This window comes from Nansenia antarctica, assembly GCF_963989245.1.
Source record: "Nansenia antarctica genome assembly, chromosome: 18".
Classification (NCBI taxonomy): Eukaryota; Metazoa; Chordata; class Actinopteri; order Argentiniformes; family Microstomatidae; genus Nansenia; species Nansenia antarctica.
Window position 1 is genome coordinate 11703130 of NC_137691.1, and position 18676 is coordinate 11721805.

Here is an 18676-nt window from a genome sequence, read left to right on the forward strand (position 1 = left end):
AGTTTGTCACACAGTCAGTATCGTATTTGGGAATGTTTTGTTTTTGTCGTTTGTTTTTTTGAAACACTCACTGCCCCTTGATTCTAACTAATTATTAACTAATTATAACTTTATATTATATTATTATATTATTATATTATTATATTATATATTATTATTATTATATTATAATTATATTATATTATTATATATTATAATTATAACTTGATTATAACTAATTATAAACTATCAGCTCCGGGGGAATGAAGGTCTCAATCTATAAATAAGTGAAATGTGTTTATGCATCTGCAAACTCATTTGCTGCCCCGTTATCTCTTCTTTAACAATCATGTATTCTGCCTTGAGGACTATATTAAGAGGTTTGCAGAGAATGTCAAGTTTATTCAATGTCAAGTTTGTCAGTATACACTTACATGCAATGTATTTTCCAAAGAAACACTTATAATACAAACATTACAACACTCTTACAAGACAATTAAATCCCACGGTTTTCTGGATACAGACTAAGTGTACTGCTGAACTAAAAAAGCTTCAATGAAGATTCTCTATTAAATGTGCAAAGTAGTCACATATTTGACATTTGGCTTAATCCGTGTCTGGGAAACCTGAATGACCAAAATGTTCAAGAAACCAGAATTTAAAAATCCATGGAATAGCCCTTTGATTATTGCTCTTTTCACCAAGAATACTGCATTTATAAAAATGACACACATGCCTGGTATAAATCAACACAACTACAGCATCTGTGTGCTAAATGATCTGTACTTGCACTGAGGTGTATTTTACAGGGGTACATCTAGTGGACTTGGTGTGTTGGGACCTAAACCAGTAACTAGGCAGCCATTGTCATGGTAATTGATGCAATTGACACAATGGTGTTAAAAGAAACACATATGCGAAGACAGCAAAGTCATAATGGTTATAATATGCACTGACAATATGAACTACTTTTCTTATCTTCTATACGTTTGCAAAAGAGAAATTGGGCCAACAATAACAAACAATATATTGCAATGTTTCTGAAGAGCTTTAGAAAACAAACAACTGTGTACCATTTTAGGCATATAGGGGGAGGATATAAGGTTTTGTGTCTTCATCAAGCTCTTGTGTAACATTCTCAAAGGCAATGTTTAAAGACATGGAATAAGTAAGGAAAGATTAAGAGTGAATACTGTACACATTTGCGGCGTTCCCTCGCTTCAACTGCGCATTGTAAACCACAGTCTGTAAAACTTCCTATAATCCGAGACTCTCTCCCCAAGTGTTTCCATGGTTACGGTTAAGTATCGAAGGACATATCTGTAGTAAGCTCTGAGAAGCGCTGGCAACCCCAACACCAGTCTGTCCTGCTCTCCATCACCCTGCTGGACATGAGAGCTGGTAGTAAAAGTCCTTAGTAGGACAAGGAGACTAAAATGCACTGGCTTCTGAGGGACACATGACTCGCCCTCATACACAGAAACAATCCTACAAGCACACACACACAAACGCCCGCCGCCTCCCAGGGCAGCTGGGGGTTAGGACACGCTGACCATCTGCCCAACGGCCTCCTCTCCAGCCCGTTGTTGCTCTGCCTGTACCTGGCGAGAGGAAGAGGATAGGTCAGCCTTGACAAAATGGCCACATCTTACAGCAGCCAGCCACCATCATGTAAAGGCTTTATCCTATGATTGGGTATAATATGGTGGTAATTGTCAATGATATTGTGGTATGCATGATTCTTTCATACTAAGAGGCCCTAAGGATCTATATCTTAATTCTAGAAAGTGTTTCTTTTCTGTGCTTACGAGTACAATTTCGACAATGGCAAGAAAGTCCTGCATGTCTACATTTCTTTAAGGTCCTTAGCAGGACAGCGCATAAAGGTGTGGGGGCTTTGCTTCTTATAAGAAACCGATACAATTTAGATCCATGTGATTGCCATAGACACACTGATTGCCGTAGAAAGTTTGAATCACATTTAATAGATAGTGAGACTTTCCTTACAGAAAAGTTAAAAACTGAAAGCCAACTCTTTATTCATTCATACAAAAAGATCCAAAGAGACACAAACGTACATGGATAATGACAGGTGATTGACAGAAAATGGCAGCATTGACTCATACAGAAAAGTCTCAAACAAAATGGAAACAGGAATCATGCAAAAACACTATTATCTATGAGCCTTGAGGGAACATAAATAATACAGTTGAGAATTCAGGCTTATTGGGCGAATACATGCATACATAGTAAAGCATAGATGTCTCTTGCATTTTCCCTAAGAGGAAACAATCAAAGAGAGTAGCAATCAAAAGTTGGGGGATCAAATCTGGTTATGCAAGAGATGCATATCATAATGCGTCATTGACACAAGTTTGGAAATAATACGGTTTCTTTTTTTGCTCTTTAGTGAGAAAATCATACAGTACCTTTAAACCACCCCCATCCTAGCCCTGCAACTGTTAAAAGAACACTGGGGTTAGGAGAGAGGATTCCAGCATGATACTAGCACAACACAACACAACACAGAGAGGCAGAGCAAAGCAGAGCACAACAGCAATGAAGCAACACTATGATGGACAAAAACAACAACATTCAACACTATGGTCCTGTAGTTTTGGTAAGTAAGACTCTTCTGGTATGTACAGCTATATGTGAATGATGTGGTTTGTACACACACGTAGACAGAGGAAAGATACCACACTAAAGCACCCAAAAATATACAAGCATTCAAAACAAAAAAGAAAAAAAAAATATTTTACAGTCTGAAAAAGTGTTTTAATAAAATGTTTTTAAAAAAAAACAAATTGTTCATACAAAATGAGGTAGCTGATACAATCGACAGCAGCCTGAGCGTACAGAAAGAAGCAGCTGGGATGAGGATTACAAGGGTGCAAGGTGGGGGGACAGTGGACAGGTGCTAGCGAGCGAAGAGGAGAAGTGAGGCGCAGCTTGCCGGTTAGCCAAGGGATGGAGCGGAAGTGGCTGCCCAATGAGAGGTGAGAGGTTTTCGAAATCCCTAAACTCCTCTTGTTTGAGGGCTCCCCTCACCTGCATGGCCAACGCCATCTCCTCCTTCTCCTTTGGCGAGAAGAAGCGTCCGCCATCGCCCCGCTTCCGCTTCATGGCGTGGCGGTGCCGGGACTCATGCAGGTATTTCTGTGGGGAAAGCAAAAGAAACACACACAGAGGTTCTGATACTGTCAACCGAGACAAACATGCCCTCAGAATCATTTGTCATACTTACTCACTAGTTACTTTTGCGACTAACTGTCTGGGCAGATTAAACCCATTGACGACCCTAACCTGGTAGACAATGAAAACCGGTTTTCCTCTGCTGAAGATTTGGTATTTGCTCAACAGATACATTTGAATAGTCACAAAGGCTTGACCACCTCCTTTGTTTTCCCTAGTCTGTCTATGACGCCTAGAAATCCATGGCGATGTTGAATCATGCCAAGGTGATCGCTTTGCCTTTGTTCACTCATGTCCCCTCCCTCTCCACCTTTGTGATACCATTGGAAAGGGAGGGCTAAAGTCACCCGCATCACCTTCATCCCTCTTCTTCATCTTCACTGTAAATGTGACCTCCCCTCCCTCACTGTGATTGGTTTGGACCTCACCTGAGGGCGTGACTGTTAGCTGTGTATAGAAATCCATGTTTCCTCTCTGTAAACACTTTCCTGAGAACGGTTTGACTGCAGGGGTAGTGGTGGTCTAGTGGATAGTGAGTTGGACTTGGGATCGGAAGGTTGTGAGTTCAAATCCCGCCTGAAGCCACACCACTACTAGTGTGCCCTTGGGTAAGGCACTTAGCCCTCAGTTACTCCAGGGGGAATGTCCCTGTAATTCGTAATTGTAAGTCGCTTTGGATAAAAGCGTCTGCTAAATGGCAAAATTATTAAATTAAAATTACTGTCAGACTTTGTCTGTCATGCTTGTAAAGTGTTCTCCTTTTGCAAAAGACAATTAAACACCTTTTCCTATGCATTTGAAGAAACCAGGCTACCGTGATCTATTTTGTATTTGCTTGAATAATTCCCTTACAACAGGCACACAAATACACACCCTCCACTGCCCTCATACTCAATACACTTTTCACTGAATTAGAATCAGAACCAGAAACTCTGGTACAAACCCAACTATGCTTGGCTCTCTCATCATCTTAAAACAACTGCACACAAATCCGTCCTCCACTCACCCTCCTCTCTTTGGGGATCTTGCCCTCTGCCTCTAGCTTGGCGCGGGCCTGCCGTCTCTTCAGGATGCGGTGGTACTGCTTAGCGTTGACGTATAGGGGCTCCTCCTCCAGCATCTCTGCCCCGGGTAGAGGGATCCGCTGCATGGCAGGCACAGTGCTACCGCCCGGAACCATCTGAACCGGACACACACACAGGGATCAGACAGGTGTCCACACCCACACACAACCACCCACCCACAGACACACTGAAATGCACACTCACACGCGCAAGCACGCGAAAACACACACACACACACACACACACGCAAGCACAAATACACGCAGACCCTGTGTCCCTGTCTGCATTCATCTCGTGATGTGGGACCTTACCATGACCATGCCGCCAGCGTTGACCATGTTCCCTGACATGGCAGACATGGGCAGTGTGACGGTCACCGTGCCCTGACCACTGTTGCTTGTGGTGGTGTTGCTGCCCGCCTGTAAGATCTGTGCACCTGCCAGACTGGAGGCAGGGATGGTGATCATACCTGAGGGATCAGCAGGGTGGGGACTCTTAGTTCAAAGTATTATGACTGCTTTATACTACTCCTGGGGGGTATTCCATCAACGTCGCTAATTCTGACATGTCTCAAGAGACTTTCTCTTGGATTTTCCTTTAGCAACGTTGATGGAATACCCCCCTGGACTTCAAATAAAACAAACAAAGCTCACCTATATCTAAAATCAGATGCTAACTAAGAAGGGGAGACGACCTAGAGCATGCTTCAATGTTTTATTGATTTTACCAGATAAAACCAATTGATTTACAATAACATGAGAATGGCAAAGACGGTGAAGATTAAATAAATAAAAACAAGTCAACTAACCTATGTGTAAAAAGAGAGAGGGGGGGGTTGTGTGTGTGTGTGCACATGCATGTGTGTATGTGGGGTGGGGGGGACAACAGTCAACTATGATCTGTTGAAGCTTCTGTTTGAAGATAGTAAGTGATGTGATTGCTGTGAGTTTGACTGTGTTCTGCAAAGTGGTCCAATCATTTGCTGCAGCAAAACGGAAGAAAGTGCAGGCTTTCGTGATGGTGAGCCTGATGTGTGAAGAAGCTCCATGGTATGGAGGGAAGGCCAGTTTGTACAGATCGCAGTGGTGAGTAGTGAAGGGTGCACCGGCAAAAGCCATGCAAATAACCTGCTCTCCCATCAGAACACTACAAGACTCTCTGCTGTGGCTGTGAGGAGGTTACCTCCCTACAAGACTCTCTACGGTGGCTGTGAGGAGGTTACCTCCTTGCTGGAGAATGGTGCCGTCGGCGTTGACCGGCTGGTACACTATGGTCTGGCCATCGGCGGTCTGCGCCACCTGCTGCCCGGCCTGCACTGTGATTGGTTGGCCCTGCGGAACAACCCACAACAACCACCAACAACAGCAACCATTACCACTCACATGTTGCATTATCATGACACTCGTTATCTATGCGAGCGTGTGTGTGTGTGTTCACCGTACCTGGTTTTGTCCTGCGGTCACAGCGGTTTGAGGCTGCTGGATAATGATCTGCTGGGTTTGGCCTTGCGCCCCCTGGAGCTGGATAGTCTGCCCCCCCTGGAGCTGGAGAGTCTGCCCCCCCTGCTGGACCAGCTGGATCTACATCGAAGGAGACACCAGAGAGCAAAAGTCAGTTGCCTCCCTGATACGTTACCATCTATGGACGGTTATACAATATCTTGTTATAGCAGCAGGTTTAGAGAAAGTGTGGCAGTGTTAAGACAGTCAACTCACCTGTTGGAGTCCCTGAGTTCCAGACATAGGCACCTGCATGATGGTCTGCCCCTGCCCCCCCATGGACTGCACCATGATGGGCTGGCCCGAGGAGGTGATGAGCTGACCCCCGCTCACCTGCACCATCAGCGGCTGCCCCTGCATCTGGGAGAGAGAGAGAGAGGGAGGAGTATAAGAGAAAGAAGCAGAGGGTGAAACGAGGCAAGAGAGAGTCAGTGAAAGAGAACGAGGCCACGTCAACAACACGTACAGTGAAACAGCAGCCATGCAGTGAAGACACACTCCACGCATCACAGTAGAACATCCATGCAAAGCATGTGTACCGAAGAGAAACCTGACGACTTAGCCTTAGATATGATTCACTTAACGTAACCAAATCATATAAAGCTGTTGTGACAATGACGGTCAGTGCACCCGTGGCATGTTCGACAATCTCCGCAAGATGTCGAGTGAGTGAGTGAGGGTACACATGAGCAAAAGAAGGCACAACCAAAAAAATATCACATACAATACACAACATTTATATCGGTCCTGACTTCCAGAACGCATGCTAATATTCTGTCTCGTCACGCAACCTTGTTCTAGTGGTGTAGGCGACCGCACCACCTGCGGGAGATGAAATCTCAGGGAGTGAAGACGAGCAAGATGGACATGGTGACACGGATGGAGTTCTGCTGCCTGACTGACAGACACTCAAGACGACACTATGATCACAGGCTCTAGTGCTAACTGCTAACGATGTTGACGAGCGCCCCATACACAACTGAGCACCGGAAAGGAGATAGAGATGAGTGCACATGCAGGAGAGGGGGAACACAGGGGAGAGAGGGGGTAAGGGCACGGAGGTCTGGACACCACTACCTGGAGTGTCTGAACCTGTTGGCCCGAGGAAGGGGACTCAGCCTGCAACTGGACCGCAGTCACTGTGCCCTGAGGCCAGAGATAGTGTTAGTGTTGGTGTTAAGGAGCTACACACACACCTACCTACACATAAAAACACAAAGCCTAACAGCCCCAGAACCCAGGCACGTATGCCACCACCACCATGCATGAATACAACATTTGGAATATTAAAATACTTCCCGGTCAGTGATTCTGACAGAGAGAGACACCATCTTTGAACAGAGCAAATATATAATATAAGTAAATACGTTAGGCTAACTCTTAAATCTGTGAAAGGGCTGTTGGGGCCTCAAATTACCTGTTGAAGCTGCCCACCAGCTGTCTGCACTACTATCTGTTGCTCGCCGTTGGCATTGGTGGTGGTGTACTGCTCCATCGTCACTGATCTTGATCTTCAGTTCAGGTCTGAAAACAACAACAGTATGGATTGGTAAACACTAACACACAAGTCTGTGAGGTGCTACTCTGGGGCCAAGGTCACGGTTAAGATGAACAAGACAAGTTCCCAGCTTCAAATTAGACCAAAAACACGAATGCTGCTTTGTTATCTTGTCTGCTGACCCTGGCATGTAAAAGCTAAGGGTGTACCTATGTTACAGTAAGCCATTCCCCCCCCTTCTTATATAATAATAAATAATATGTGATTAATTCCACATTTCGTGAGTTTAGAATGATAAGGTTCTATGACTTCTATCTCCGTTTAGAATGATAAGGTTCTATCTCGGTTTAGGGCAGTTCAGAGATATTGAGCGTCAAAGTTTTTACATTCCATTATGTTCTGTGAGATGGAACCTTTGTATTTTATTAATTACTAACTCAAAAATGTCAACATTTAAAAAATAACACCACACAGGCATTAATAAACACCTAATGGATCAGATTATGTAAAAAAACTCAATTTTGACCAAAAATTGAGATAATTCTAACGTCACGTTATGTGATTAATTCCACATGTGAGTACTGTATGTAATGTATGGTCTTAAATTATGACTATAACTTCACAATCTGTCTTGGGTTTCATCTCCTGGGCTTGGGAGGTCATCTATTTACGGTGTGTGTTATGCTAGGAGATGCTAGGTGGCTAGGCTACCGACACTCCTTTGTCTTACAATACTCAGCTAAACTGAAAGACACAGCCAGGTTATATTCGTGGGACTTGTCTTGTCTGTGAGGTAAACTAGGGACCTTTTTTCCCCTGAATGTTTATAATGAATGCAATACGCTACATTTTATTACAGAGATCCATTGTTTTTGTGGGAGAAAGAAAGTAGCTAAGCTGAGCCAGGCTGGTAATGAGACACAGGCAGGCTGTGTTCGGAATAGCATACTAGCATACTACTCATACTAGATATGACGTAGATTTTGAGTATGCAGTGCGTTCACACGGTACAGTATGCGAGATTTGAGTATGAGAGAATCGCCTACTTATTGTGAATTTAGTAGGCAGTATGCTAGTATATACTCATTGAGTATGCTAGTATGCAAATCCGAACACAGCCACTGGGGGCGCCTGCTACGTGAGGCTAGGTAGCTAGGTAGCTAGTAGCATGTTATGACTTCGCTCAACACGACAGACGCTAAAGCCTTTGTGTGCCTCCGCTAAGATACCGAGAACGTTATAAAAACATGTCCTATGTCATAAAAACATGCATTCAGAGGCTACACACACGGTTGTGTTTTCGAAAGTTTACGGTAGATATTCTGTTATTAACTAGCTGGTTAACACGCTTATCTTATTGCGCGCGCTAGCAACTTGTGGGCCTTTTTAGCTAATTTGGTTGGTCAATAACATTCACCAATCCCCGTCTACCAGTGATCTCTCTCAGCCCGCAGCAGCTCTCACCGTGTCTCTGTCGCCCGGTTCCGCTGATTGGCTCCAATGAGAGACACACAAACCCAATCACGATTCACGACTTTTCCGATGAACCCCCGTCCGACAAATGGTATGACTGGAGCGGTGTGAATTAGGAGTAGCCCAATGAGTACTCTGTCATACTGAAGCCCCTCCCCCTTTGAGAGAGTTGAGAGAGAGACACCACGTGAGCTTAGAATGATAAGGTTCCATCTCCGTTCAGGGCAGTTCATTGAGAGATATTGAGCGTCAAAGTTTTGGCATTCCATTATGTTCTGTGAGATGGAACCTTTGTATTTTATTAATTACTGACTCAAAAATGTCAACATTTTAAAAATAACACCACACAGGCATTAATAAACACCTAATGGATCAGATTATGTAAAAAGCTCAATTTTGACCAAAAATTGTCAAAAACAAGAACAGAAAACCCTGTTCAAACTGTGTGGAGTTTTTTTTGCTTTTTTTTTTTGCTGAAGTGTGTGAACGCCAACTAGTGGACATGTTTAAAGTCTCAAACTGACTTTTATGCACTCACTTAAGACATGGAGCATACCGCTTCTAGCGACGACATTTTTAGGCCAGGGGTATTTGCGCGAGGCCGATTTGCGGAACAACTGTTCCCCCTCACTTAACCATCTCAACGCAGGAGAAAACTATACATGCCTTGTGATTAACATGATGTAAGTCAATTGACCATTGACTTTGACTGGAGAGAGACGCAGACGCCAGAAGCGGAGGTAATCCGTCCATGATTATACGTTCTTTAATGTTAATAGGCAGGCAGGTTTATTTTCACTTCATTGTGAAATTTGAGGCTGCACAGTAAACAGTATACGATACCCCGCCTGGGGGCATCAACGTTGCTAAAGGTAAATCCAGGCTTATTCTGATGAATGGATTTTCCTTTAGCGACGTTTAATGGAATACCAAATGACAAAATAATTAAATTAAGATGATTAAAAACCCATCCTTTGGGTCCTTTGAGCTGCAACGTTTGCAGGAAAAGCGCTATACAAAATAAAGTTGTTATTATTATTATTATTATTGGCCTCGCTCAAAGATGCGGGACATCCGGTAGGGCCAGGAGGACATCCGGTAGGGGCCAGAAGGATTTCCTGTTCTCACGGCGTTTTTTTGTGCAAGCCACGACGAAGGACAAGATAACCAGTAGATTATCGGTAGACTGTTGGTTTCACGAGAGCGATACAATAATACGGTAAATATAAAACTGATGTCATAAGTTAACTGTTATGTATTCTGCGGTAGTCGTTGTATTTGTGACAATCTCGTCAGACAAGCAAACGCTCGAGCCTGGCTGGTCCACTGCTAGCTAACTAGCTAACCCTGATGTTCTAACGAGCTGAATGCTACATGGATTTATCACAACGAACATGCAATGTAGCATTCAGCTCGTTAAAACATGCTGCAATAAACGTGGAATTGCATGTTCCCGGCCTTTGCTACCTGTCTTTGCCGTAGATATGTTGTAGTATGCTAACTTATCTTGCAATCTTGGTCGTTTTTTTTAAGCTAACTGATATCCCACATCTGCCATTTTGAGTTGTTGTGAACAAAGGCGAGAGGGGGGGTGTGAGGGGGGTTTTGAAATGCACACCTGGCTTACACATATTATTATTATTAGTTTTTTACCAACGTTTATTTTGCTAATCTCTTTTTTTGATTTGATTATATCTAAAGTGAAAGGCCAAGTTTAGCTAACCGTGTTACACTTTTTCCATTAGCTGTTATCACTGATCACAGTAATCAGTTAGCTTAGATGCAGTATGAGTATGTCATGGAAAGGAGAAGAGTTCCCTGCAATGCATTTCCACGTGCTATGCATTTCCACGTGCTATGCATTTCCATGTGCTATGCATTTCCACGTGCTATGCATTTCAACGTGCTATGCATTTCCATGTGCTATGCATTTCCACGTGCTATGCATTTCCACGTGCTATGCATTTCCATGTGCTATTCATTTCCACACCATGCTTTACAATTTCTTCTGACCAATTGCAGCCTACTCCAAATTCTACCAGAATGATCTACCACACATCTGCTTGCTTGTTGTACCACCCATCTGGCTGTCTGAATGTGCCTTCATGTAGGGGGGAAATTGAATCTTTAGACAGGCCTCATCAATCCAAGAAAAACAATGATCGTATATGATTGAACATGGAATTATACAATATTTCAATTTACATTGTTGTCATGATGTGTGATAATGTGTGGGAAAATGTGTATGACATGAAAATCTAAATGGACAATTCTTCTTTCAGTTTGTCATTCACGTTTGCAGACTTATCAATTTTGTTTTGAAAATTGAGGCCTGTTGAAATGGCAGGTAATTACTTGTGTTTTCGTACCTTGCATGCTAAATTACATTGTGTGCATTTGAAACGCCAAGCAGATTGTCACAAGACAAGACGAAGCTGCTGGCACATTCCAGAACTGCTTGAAGTAGCTTTTCTGGTTTGTCTCTATATATAACTGACGGGAACCTTTCACATAGAAATGTCATGGGTGGAATGCATGTTACGTTTACATTTCTCACGTTGCTGATTAAGCTTGATCAGGAGGTGAATCAAATGTATAAAATCTGCACCATTCTGTTATCAGATCCAGCCAAGCACAGAGACTGTCCCCTGGACTGCAAGGTCTATGTGGGGAACCTTGGGAACAATGATAGCAAAACAGAACTGGAGAGGTCCTTTGGCTACTATGGACCGCTCCGCAGCGTGTGGGTGGCTAGGAACCCCCCGGGCTTTGCTTTTGTAGAATTTGAAGATCCCAGAGACGCCACAGATGCTGTGAGGGAGCTTGACGGAAGGTAAAGATGTCTGGAGAAGTAAACTGTGTTTTAATGGATGTTACGATTAGAAAACACCTTTGATTCTAGCCTACTTACCCAGTGATCGAAACAATTTGTGTGGATAGCTATTTGTTGATGAGCTCTCTCCCTTTAACCACTCTAAAGGGAATGAAACTAAGCCATGTCGATCAATTTGTTTTTGGTTGCTTTTCCTGACTGCATGTCCTGGGGCTAAATCCTTATTGATCTGCTGCACAGGACAATATGTGGTTGCCGGGTGCGTGTAGAGCTGTCCAATGGCGAGAAGCGCACCCGCACCCGGGGGACCCCCCCTTCCTCGAGCAGGCGTCCTGGTCGCGATGACTACAGGCGGGGGCGTGGTGGCAGCCCCCCAGCCAGGCGCAGGTAACTCATCACCCCTATTTATGATAGCAATGCCCTAAATAGACAACTAATCAATTTCTGTCCCCTTTCTTAGTTTAACTCTTTTAGTTCCTGTTCCCTCTCCAAACTGGGTCTCCTGTGATTTGCAACATGTGTTGATAGCCTAGCTCTGACTGTTTGGTAACCTTTGGTTACCATGGTAATCTACAGTCATGACTGTGTTGTGTAAGTAAGTAAGTAAAGCTTTATTTATATAGCGCCTTTCGTACATGAAATGCAACTCAAATTGCTTTGTGATCCTGAAGGCATGCAGTTTTCATCTTCATTGCCATTGTTGATCATTTTAACATGAGTTCCAGGAAGCTTAAGATCCAGGCGGTGGGTAGAATGTAAATTGAAAGGAGTGTGCTGCTTTGTATGCCAAATTAACTACATTTGCATTTACTGCTGCTACATCTTTCTCTAAATTCGGCCTTCTTCCACTGTTGTCTGGAGCACCAAATGTGTTTTAAAGTTTTGGTATCCAATTGAACCCAACCTAGCATCCAATTATCCCCTGCCTATTGCGTAGGATCCGCCGCACGACCCCGTGGCCGGCAGCCCCAAAGGAGATCGCCAGGCAGACTAGCTGACTGGCTCCTCGAGCCCAGCACCGTTATTCCGGCACCCCGGGGGCGCTGTTGCGCGAAGGATCCTTGTCCGGAAATAGTCCTATACCGCCCTCTGGAGCGGCCGCTCAATATGCCGCTCCCTGTGTGCCTCGGCCATATCCGGATCTGGCGAGACCGGGATTCGATCCCAGTCCCCGGTGGGCAGCTTGCACTAGTGGCTAGTGCTTAGACCGCTACGCCACCGCGGGGCACTTTCAAGACAATTTGAGGCTTTGGCAAAGTGTAAAATTTCACAGCTAGCTTTTTGAAGTAAGTGAATGAACATTTCAAAGCAGCACCTCTTTGTATGAAAGTTGGTTAATGATGCTAGATCGGTTGTGATGCCAGTTTTTTTCTTGACATTGAGGTTGCTTTTTTATTTACAATCTATATTAATAAAAATGAACCCCGTTGCAGAGTCACCACCATGCCTCTTCTCACCACCCTCTGAGTCAGTCAACTAGTCCTCTTTCAGCATCATGTGACCGCTGACCAGCGTGCCCCAATCCGCTTGGCTGGTGTGCACATGACCCAGGCATGGCCACTCGTCAGGTTGCACCAGCCCATTGGTTCCTGAGCATGCCGTTCTCAGCCTCCTCCTCCAACCTTAACCCAATCGGCAGCGGCCCACCTCACATTCCCGACCAATCAGCGTTTTACGCTACCAAATGTCTACACTACAACCTACCAGCAGCAGCCCTCGGCTAACCAATAAAAGCAGGAAAAATCCACAGCCAGCCCCCATCCGTCAGCCAACTAATCACCTTGCAGCATCTGGCCAGTCCTATTCAGCCAATTCTGCCTACCCAGCCTACAGTCTGCCTCCCCTTCGTCATTTCTAGCTTGTTGAAAACCAAAAGACTAGTAAGTTTTTCCTGCTTCATACAGTACACTGCTGATTTACAGTTTTAAAAGTGAAGAGACAGCTGGTTAAAAAAAGGTTCTCCTTTTTTATTTGAATCATACATGGTTGATTTTTCTCACTTTACTACTGTAATTCATTGTTAAAGGGGAATGGCTCAACATCCAGTGCCTAAAACCCACATCGTTTTCATAAATTTGGATGATAACAGTATATAACCTACCTGGTTAATCATGGGGGTCTGAACATAATTGTGAAGGTGTTTCTATTCTGATCAGTGCTTCCCTTTCGAAAGGTTACTGTATCGCCCGCCCCGGTTGGGTCACAGTGATCCAATCTGGTGTGTGCTTGTCGCTTGTTCTCAGTGGGTAACCTTGAGTTTACTGCAGTATTAAGAGCCCCCCCCCCCTTACCCACTATTTTACCATTGGTTATGTTACAACCCTCCATTTCCGTCCCCCTTCCCATTTGATGTAATTATACTTCTTTCTCAAAGCAGTTTTTTTTGCCACATTCACTCAGCCGGCAGTATTAACCAACCATGACATTTTTAAGGAAGATGCTGACTGAATTTCAGTAACAAATGCCCTCTCCACAGTCTTCTATTGCCACCCTGTGTAGAATAGCTTGATGCCCGCTGAGGGGCTGTGTTAAGAGGGTACTGTCTAGGGTTTGTGGGGGAGGGGGGGTCAGATCATTTTGGAAGGGGTTGGGTATCACTGGGCCGCAGATGCACCGTGTTCTGTTTGACGCCCCCTCACTTGTCCCCTCAGATCCCCACGCAGGAGGAGTCGCAGTCGCAGCAGGTATGTAACCAGTTGACCATGTCTTGCATATTAGACACCACTGGACAAATTACTGTAACAGCCATCCTATGGAAGTGTTTCCCCTACCATTGCCTTGAGCGGGCCGCCCCCCCAAGAAAGAGGAATTATTACGGACGTAGACACCAAACATCTGACAAGTAGGCTAAAATATCCGCTTTTTGTAAATGCACCCAACCCGAATCTGGCGAGTGGCAAGCCCATGGGCTCGTTGGTAACGTTAGTCCGGCAGTAGTCTCGCATAGCCAAACCTATCTCCACACAAGATTGTGCGAGTGTGCGCGCGCGACGCGAGAGAGTTTTTGCAGGGTGAGATGTCTGCAGATGGAAAGTAAGCAAGTTGAAACGTTAGCAAATATAATTGATGAGTGTTCTAACAGAGCAAGTTGGTTCAAATTGGTTGTTATGATTGTGACTAGAAAGTGTCTGATTATAGTTCCATGGTATGTAAAATAGTGTCAAAGAACTATCAAGCTAACTAGCTAGCTCAGAGGTGATTAGATGAGCTAGTCTGCTGCACACATGCCAGCTAAAGAACTAACTGGATGCACTTTATTAGTTTACTTAAAGTAGATATTAGGGATGCACGATATGCATTTTTTTCCTACCGATACCGATGTTTACCCGCTTCTCGTGGCCGATAACCGATATGAGAACCGATATGAGAACAGATATAATTTCACAGTTGATAACCTGTAGTTCATGCACACCTGAAGGTAAGAAAGGCTATGTAGTGAGCAAAGATTGATGATTTAATATTCCATAGTGATCTCACCAAATCTCACTATTGTTAACACGACAAAGAGAACACTTCTGACTCTTCAAATGTTCATTTATTATTTCCTCTAACAAACAGAATCTGTTATAGACAGTGCACAATGCTTTTTTCAGCCAAGATCTGGCCTCCTTTTATGAAAACAAAAAAGGCTCACCTAAGAGTAATTAGATCAAAAAAGTGTCAAAAATAAAGTGCATCTTGTCTATCCCTGTAAATTGAAAATGCATAAATAAGTCAATACAAAAATAAAGACTTTTAAAGAACCAAAAGTTTTATAGAACTTTTACAGAAACTAGTGCCAAATGGCTGCTTAGTCTGCAGATAAACAGAATGACACAAGGCACATAGTAGGCTACACTAGTATGCTTAATAAAGCAACTGGAAAGGGCTATGCTACTTTTAGTGCATGAGGATGAGGTAGGTTGTGATAAAGCCCATCAAACGTTTTGCATAAGAATTCAAAATAAATTGCACTGACATGGGAAAACAAAAAGTGCATGTTTTCCTTGTAAAGATTGCATTGGTGAATCTTAAGGTGACTTATGAGATTCGTTGTGTTGTAACTCGTAGACCTTTGCCCTCCTCTCCGAACTTTTGTCGAACATGTATTGCAAATTGCAAACGTGCCTCAGAAACTGTGAAGAATGTCACACCGGGGAAGCCATGTTTCGCTCTCGTCTATACACTGCGTGGCTGTACGCAGGCGCAGCAGCATGAGCGCGAGAACCGGAACCAGAAATATTTCCGGCTTCATATTATCGGCTCAATATCGGCTAAAATGTAATAAAACCGATAAATATTTAATAACATTAATTTCCCATTATCGGGCCGATAAATATCGGTGCCGATAATATCGTGCATCCCTAGTAGATATACTATCTTTCTTATTCTGCTAGAATTGGTCTTTATGGTAATACCATCATGGCATATTTACAGTACATGGACAGTGGATTGAAGCATTGGAAATGTCCGTTTTTTTATAGTTGGACATACGATTTTATTTCAGGTGAGAGTAAAGTCAAAATGACATTATCTGACTGCATTGCACACAGCAATCCAATATTAAATTATAATTATGTTATAAATGTATATGGATCAATTTATACCTCCTTATTAGATTATAAATACTCTGGTTGTTATGTTTGCCTTTTGGTTGACAGTAAAAGAGGGAGAGAGGAGGATAGAGAGGGAGAGAAGGAGAGAAAGCAGGATGGTGCACCAGAGAGAGAGAGAGCAAGAACCAGGTGAGAAAGTTGACAGGTAGTCAAGACCACATAAGTAAGTAGCCTTGAGAACCGATGGTTCTCCTGTTTCCGTAGCGTTCCTGTACAAGTTAGTACACCCCCTGGACATGACGCTGGTATGTCGCAGGGTCTTACCCCCTGGGGGGGGGGGTCCATGCCACGGCCCATGCCACCCCCCCAAGGCAGCAAACCTAGGGGAAACACTGTATGGGTTAACTATATTAACACTTGGATGAAGGAGCTTCTTTTGAAGCCTGTCTCTGGTCCTATCAAACCCACTGATTGTGTGAAAACTTGAAAACATTTATTGCATGCTTAAAGTGGAATTAATGTCCTGTGACATTGGATTCTATTAAATTGGGCTTTTCAGTATGACTTAACAAGTGTTGTTTTCAACCCAGCTAACATTCACTTCCAGGGCGGTATTCAATCCAGGCTTATTTTGATAAATTCTGCAAGATACAAGCCGCAAGACTTGTTAAAATAATAATAAGCCTGGATTTTCCTATAGTGACATTGATGGAATACCCCCCAGGTTTAGTTAATTGTTGTTTTTTTCCCTACAGATCTCTCTCCAGAGACAGGAGGAGGGATAGATCTCTGTCACGGGACAGGACCAATAAACCCTCAAAATCCTTCTCTAGATCAAGGAGGTAAGCAGCTATGATATTAAATAGGGATGTAATGGATGACGGCTGATCCTTGATCCGTACGGATCGCCCCCCCCACGGTTGATGGTTGACGTGACATTACCCTGGTGTGTTAACGGGAGGCAAGAAAGGCAGCTCGACAACTTCTGATAATGTAGCAATTTTTTTCGTACCATGTTTAAAGGAAGGTTTCACTTTATTATTTAGTTAAAAGTGGCATAAAACATGTTTATTTGTCTGCTTTAAAGAGCCCAGTGATTCACTGCTGCAGCCAGGTGCCTCCTCCCTCTTTCCTATTGCACTATAATTTAAGTTGAATGCGTATTTCAGTATAATATGTAATGTTTGAGTGTAGAATGGTAGATATATATTTGACCAGTTTTGACATCTTGAATGTTGTTTTTGTTTCACACAATAAAAGTGGTGTTTTTACAGAATTCATGGGAAAAGCAGGTTTTATTTTAAAAAATGTAGTGTAGATCCGAAAAAATTATCCGATCTGTGACTCAGAAACCGCGACACGATCCGATCCGTTACACCCCTAGTATTAAAGCAAATATATATGAATGTCACAATGAAACCACCATGTTAATGGCAGTGATGTAATGGTACAGTGCTACGATTTAGCCCTGGAAGGAAGTGCTGCCGATGTCTCACTGTTCATAGAGCTCGTGAGTGTTTCAGATAAACATTTTGCCGCAACTCTCACTTTCTTTTTCACAGCCGCTCCCGATCTAACGAGAGAAAGTAAGAAGACGCACGTCAGTCACATTCGATCGAAGGCGAAGATGAATGAACAGTCGTCTCTTAATCGAGAATTGTTTAATGTGATGGACTTATCCAATGGACACCCACGTGGTGTCTTTTTTCTTTTTCATTTTCATTTTCAAAAACAATCAAATAGATTAGTGCTTTAGATTTTTTTCATTAGTTTTTTCTCTGACATGCAAGAGATCCAATTCCTCTGTATTTTGTAAATAAGTGGGTGTAATGCAGCTGTGATGTTTGATTCAGATGTCCTGTTAGTCCTGTCAGTGCTGATTATATTATTATTATTATAGTCTCCAGCAGCATTCCATGTCATCAATAAATCGCCTGAAGCTTTCTGTCTCTGTATGTATGTCTATGAATGTACCACGTCACTGAAACATGCTGTTCTAAGTAGGAAGGTCAAAGTTCCCAGGTCAGCAGGATTGTTTTGTGTGTGAAGGAGGGTGGGGGATAGCTATCCTATCCTGTTCTGACCCTTTGTTTGAATCTTGTCTAATTGATCTGGTGATAAGTCATGGCAATGGCATTCTGGATATTGCAATTATAAGACAAAGGGAGAAATATCAGGCAATTAATACAATAGTCCCAATTTCAACTTAACAAGATTCCTATGTTTTTCTTTTCCTTGATATTTGTACTATTTCGTAATGTTCATTAAATTATAAAACAAAAACTGGTTGTCTTGTGTCTTTATTACAATTTCCAATTTAAGTGCAAAGTATATCTTTCTGTTTGTTCAGTACTATGTTAGGATTGCCCCTCACTCACCTCTGATTCTTACTACTTAGGTTTCTATGATTTACCACAAGAGGTCACTATTCATAGTTTTCAGTCACGTGACTGGCGCAGAGCCCTGACCGACTGGCAAAGTCTGTAACAATGAGGCAGCAGCATTATAAATCAATCCTATTACTCTTTTTAGCCAAATATTATCTACACCAATGCAAATGTCCCTGGAACAAGCCAATCCTTATAGTTTTTCAAAAAGAT

The 18676-nt window shown here is 43.1% G+C and overlaps 2 protein-coding genes across 3 annotated transcripts; one reads left to right on the plus strand and one right to left on the minus strand.

Moving 5' to 3' along the window:
* Nucleotides 1-408: 408 nt before the first annotated feature.
* On the minus strand, nucleotides 409-8783 carry LOC308173603 (nuclear transcription factor Y subunit alpha-like). The gene is made up of 10 exons (XM_080548631.1): nucleotides 8700-8783; nucleotides 7155-7261; nucleotides 5954-6097; nucleotides 5681-5818; nucleotides 5461-5569; nucleotides 4550-4707; nucleotides 4181-4354; nucleotides 3031-3138; nucleotides 2409-2438; nucleotides 409-1580 (listed from the first exon to the last, which is right to left on the minus strand). Exons 2-9 carry the CDS (start codon nucleotides 7230-7232, stop codon nucleotides 2427-2429), a joined length of 921 nt encoding a protein of 306 aa, XP_080404757.1. The 5' UTR covers nucleotides 7233-7261; nucleotides 8700-8783; the 3' UTR covers nucleotides 409-1580; nucleotides 2409-2426.
* Nucleotides 8784-9816: 1033 nt separating this feature from the next.
* On the plus strand, nucleotides 9817-18352 carry LOC308173604 (serine/arginine-rich splicing factor 3-like). 2 transcript variants are annotated; one of them, XM_080548632.1, is made up of 8 exons: nucleotides 9817-9927; nucleotides 10991-11055; nucleotides 11331-11541; nucleotides 11782-11928; nucleotides 14193-14225; nucleotides 16182-16265; nucleotides 16832-16918; nucleotides 17639-18352. In XM_080548632.1, exons 2-8 carry the CDS (start codon nucleotides 11049-11051, stop codon nucleotides 17664-17666), a joined length of 597 nt encoding a protein of 198 aa, XP_080404758.1. In that variant the 5' UTR covers nucleotides 9817-9927; nucleotides 10991-11048; the 3' UTR covers nucleotides 17667-18352. The 2 variants fall into 2 exon arrangements, with proteins under 2 accessions (XP_080404758.1, XP_080404759.1); XM_080548633.1 differs by lacking the exon at nucleotides 16182-16265.
* The last annotated feature ends 324 nt before the right edge of the window (nucleotides 18353-18676 follow it).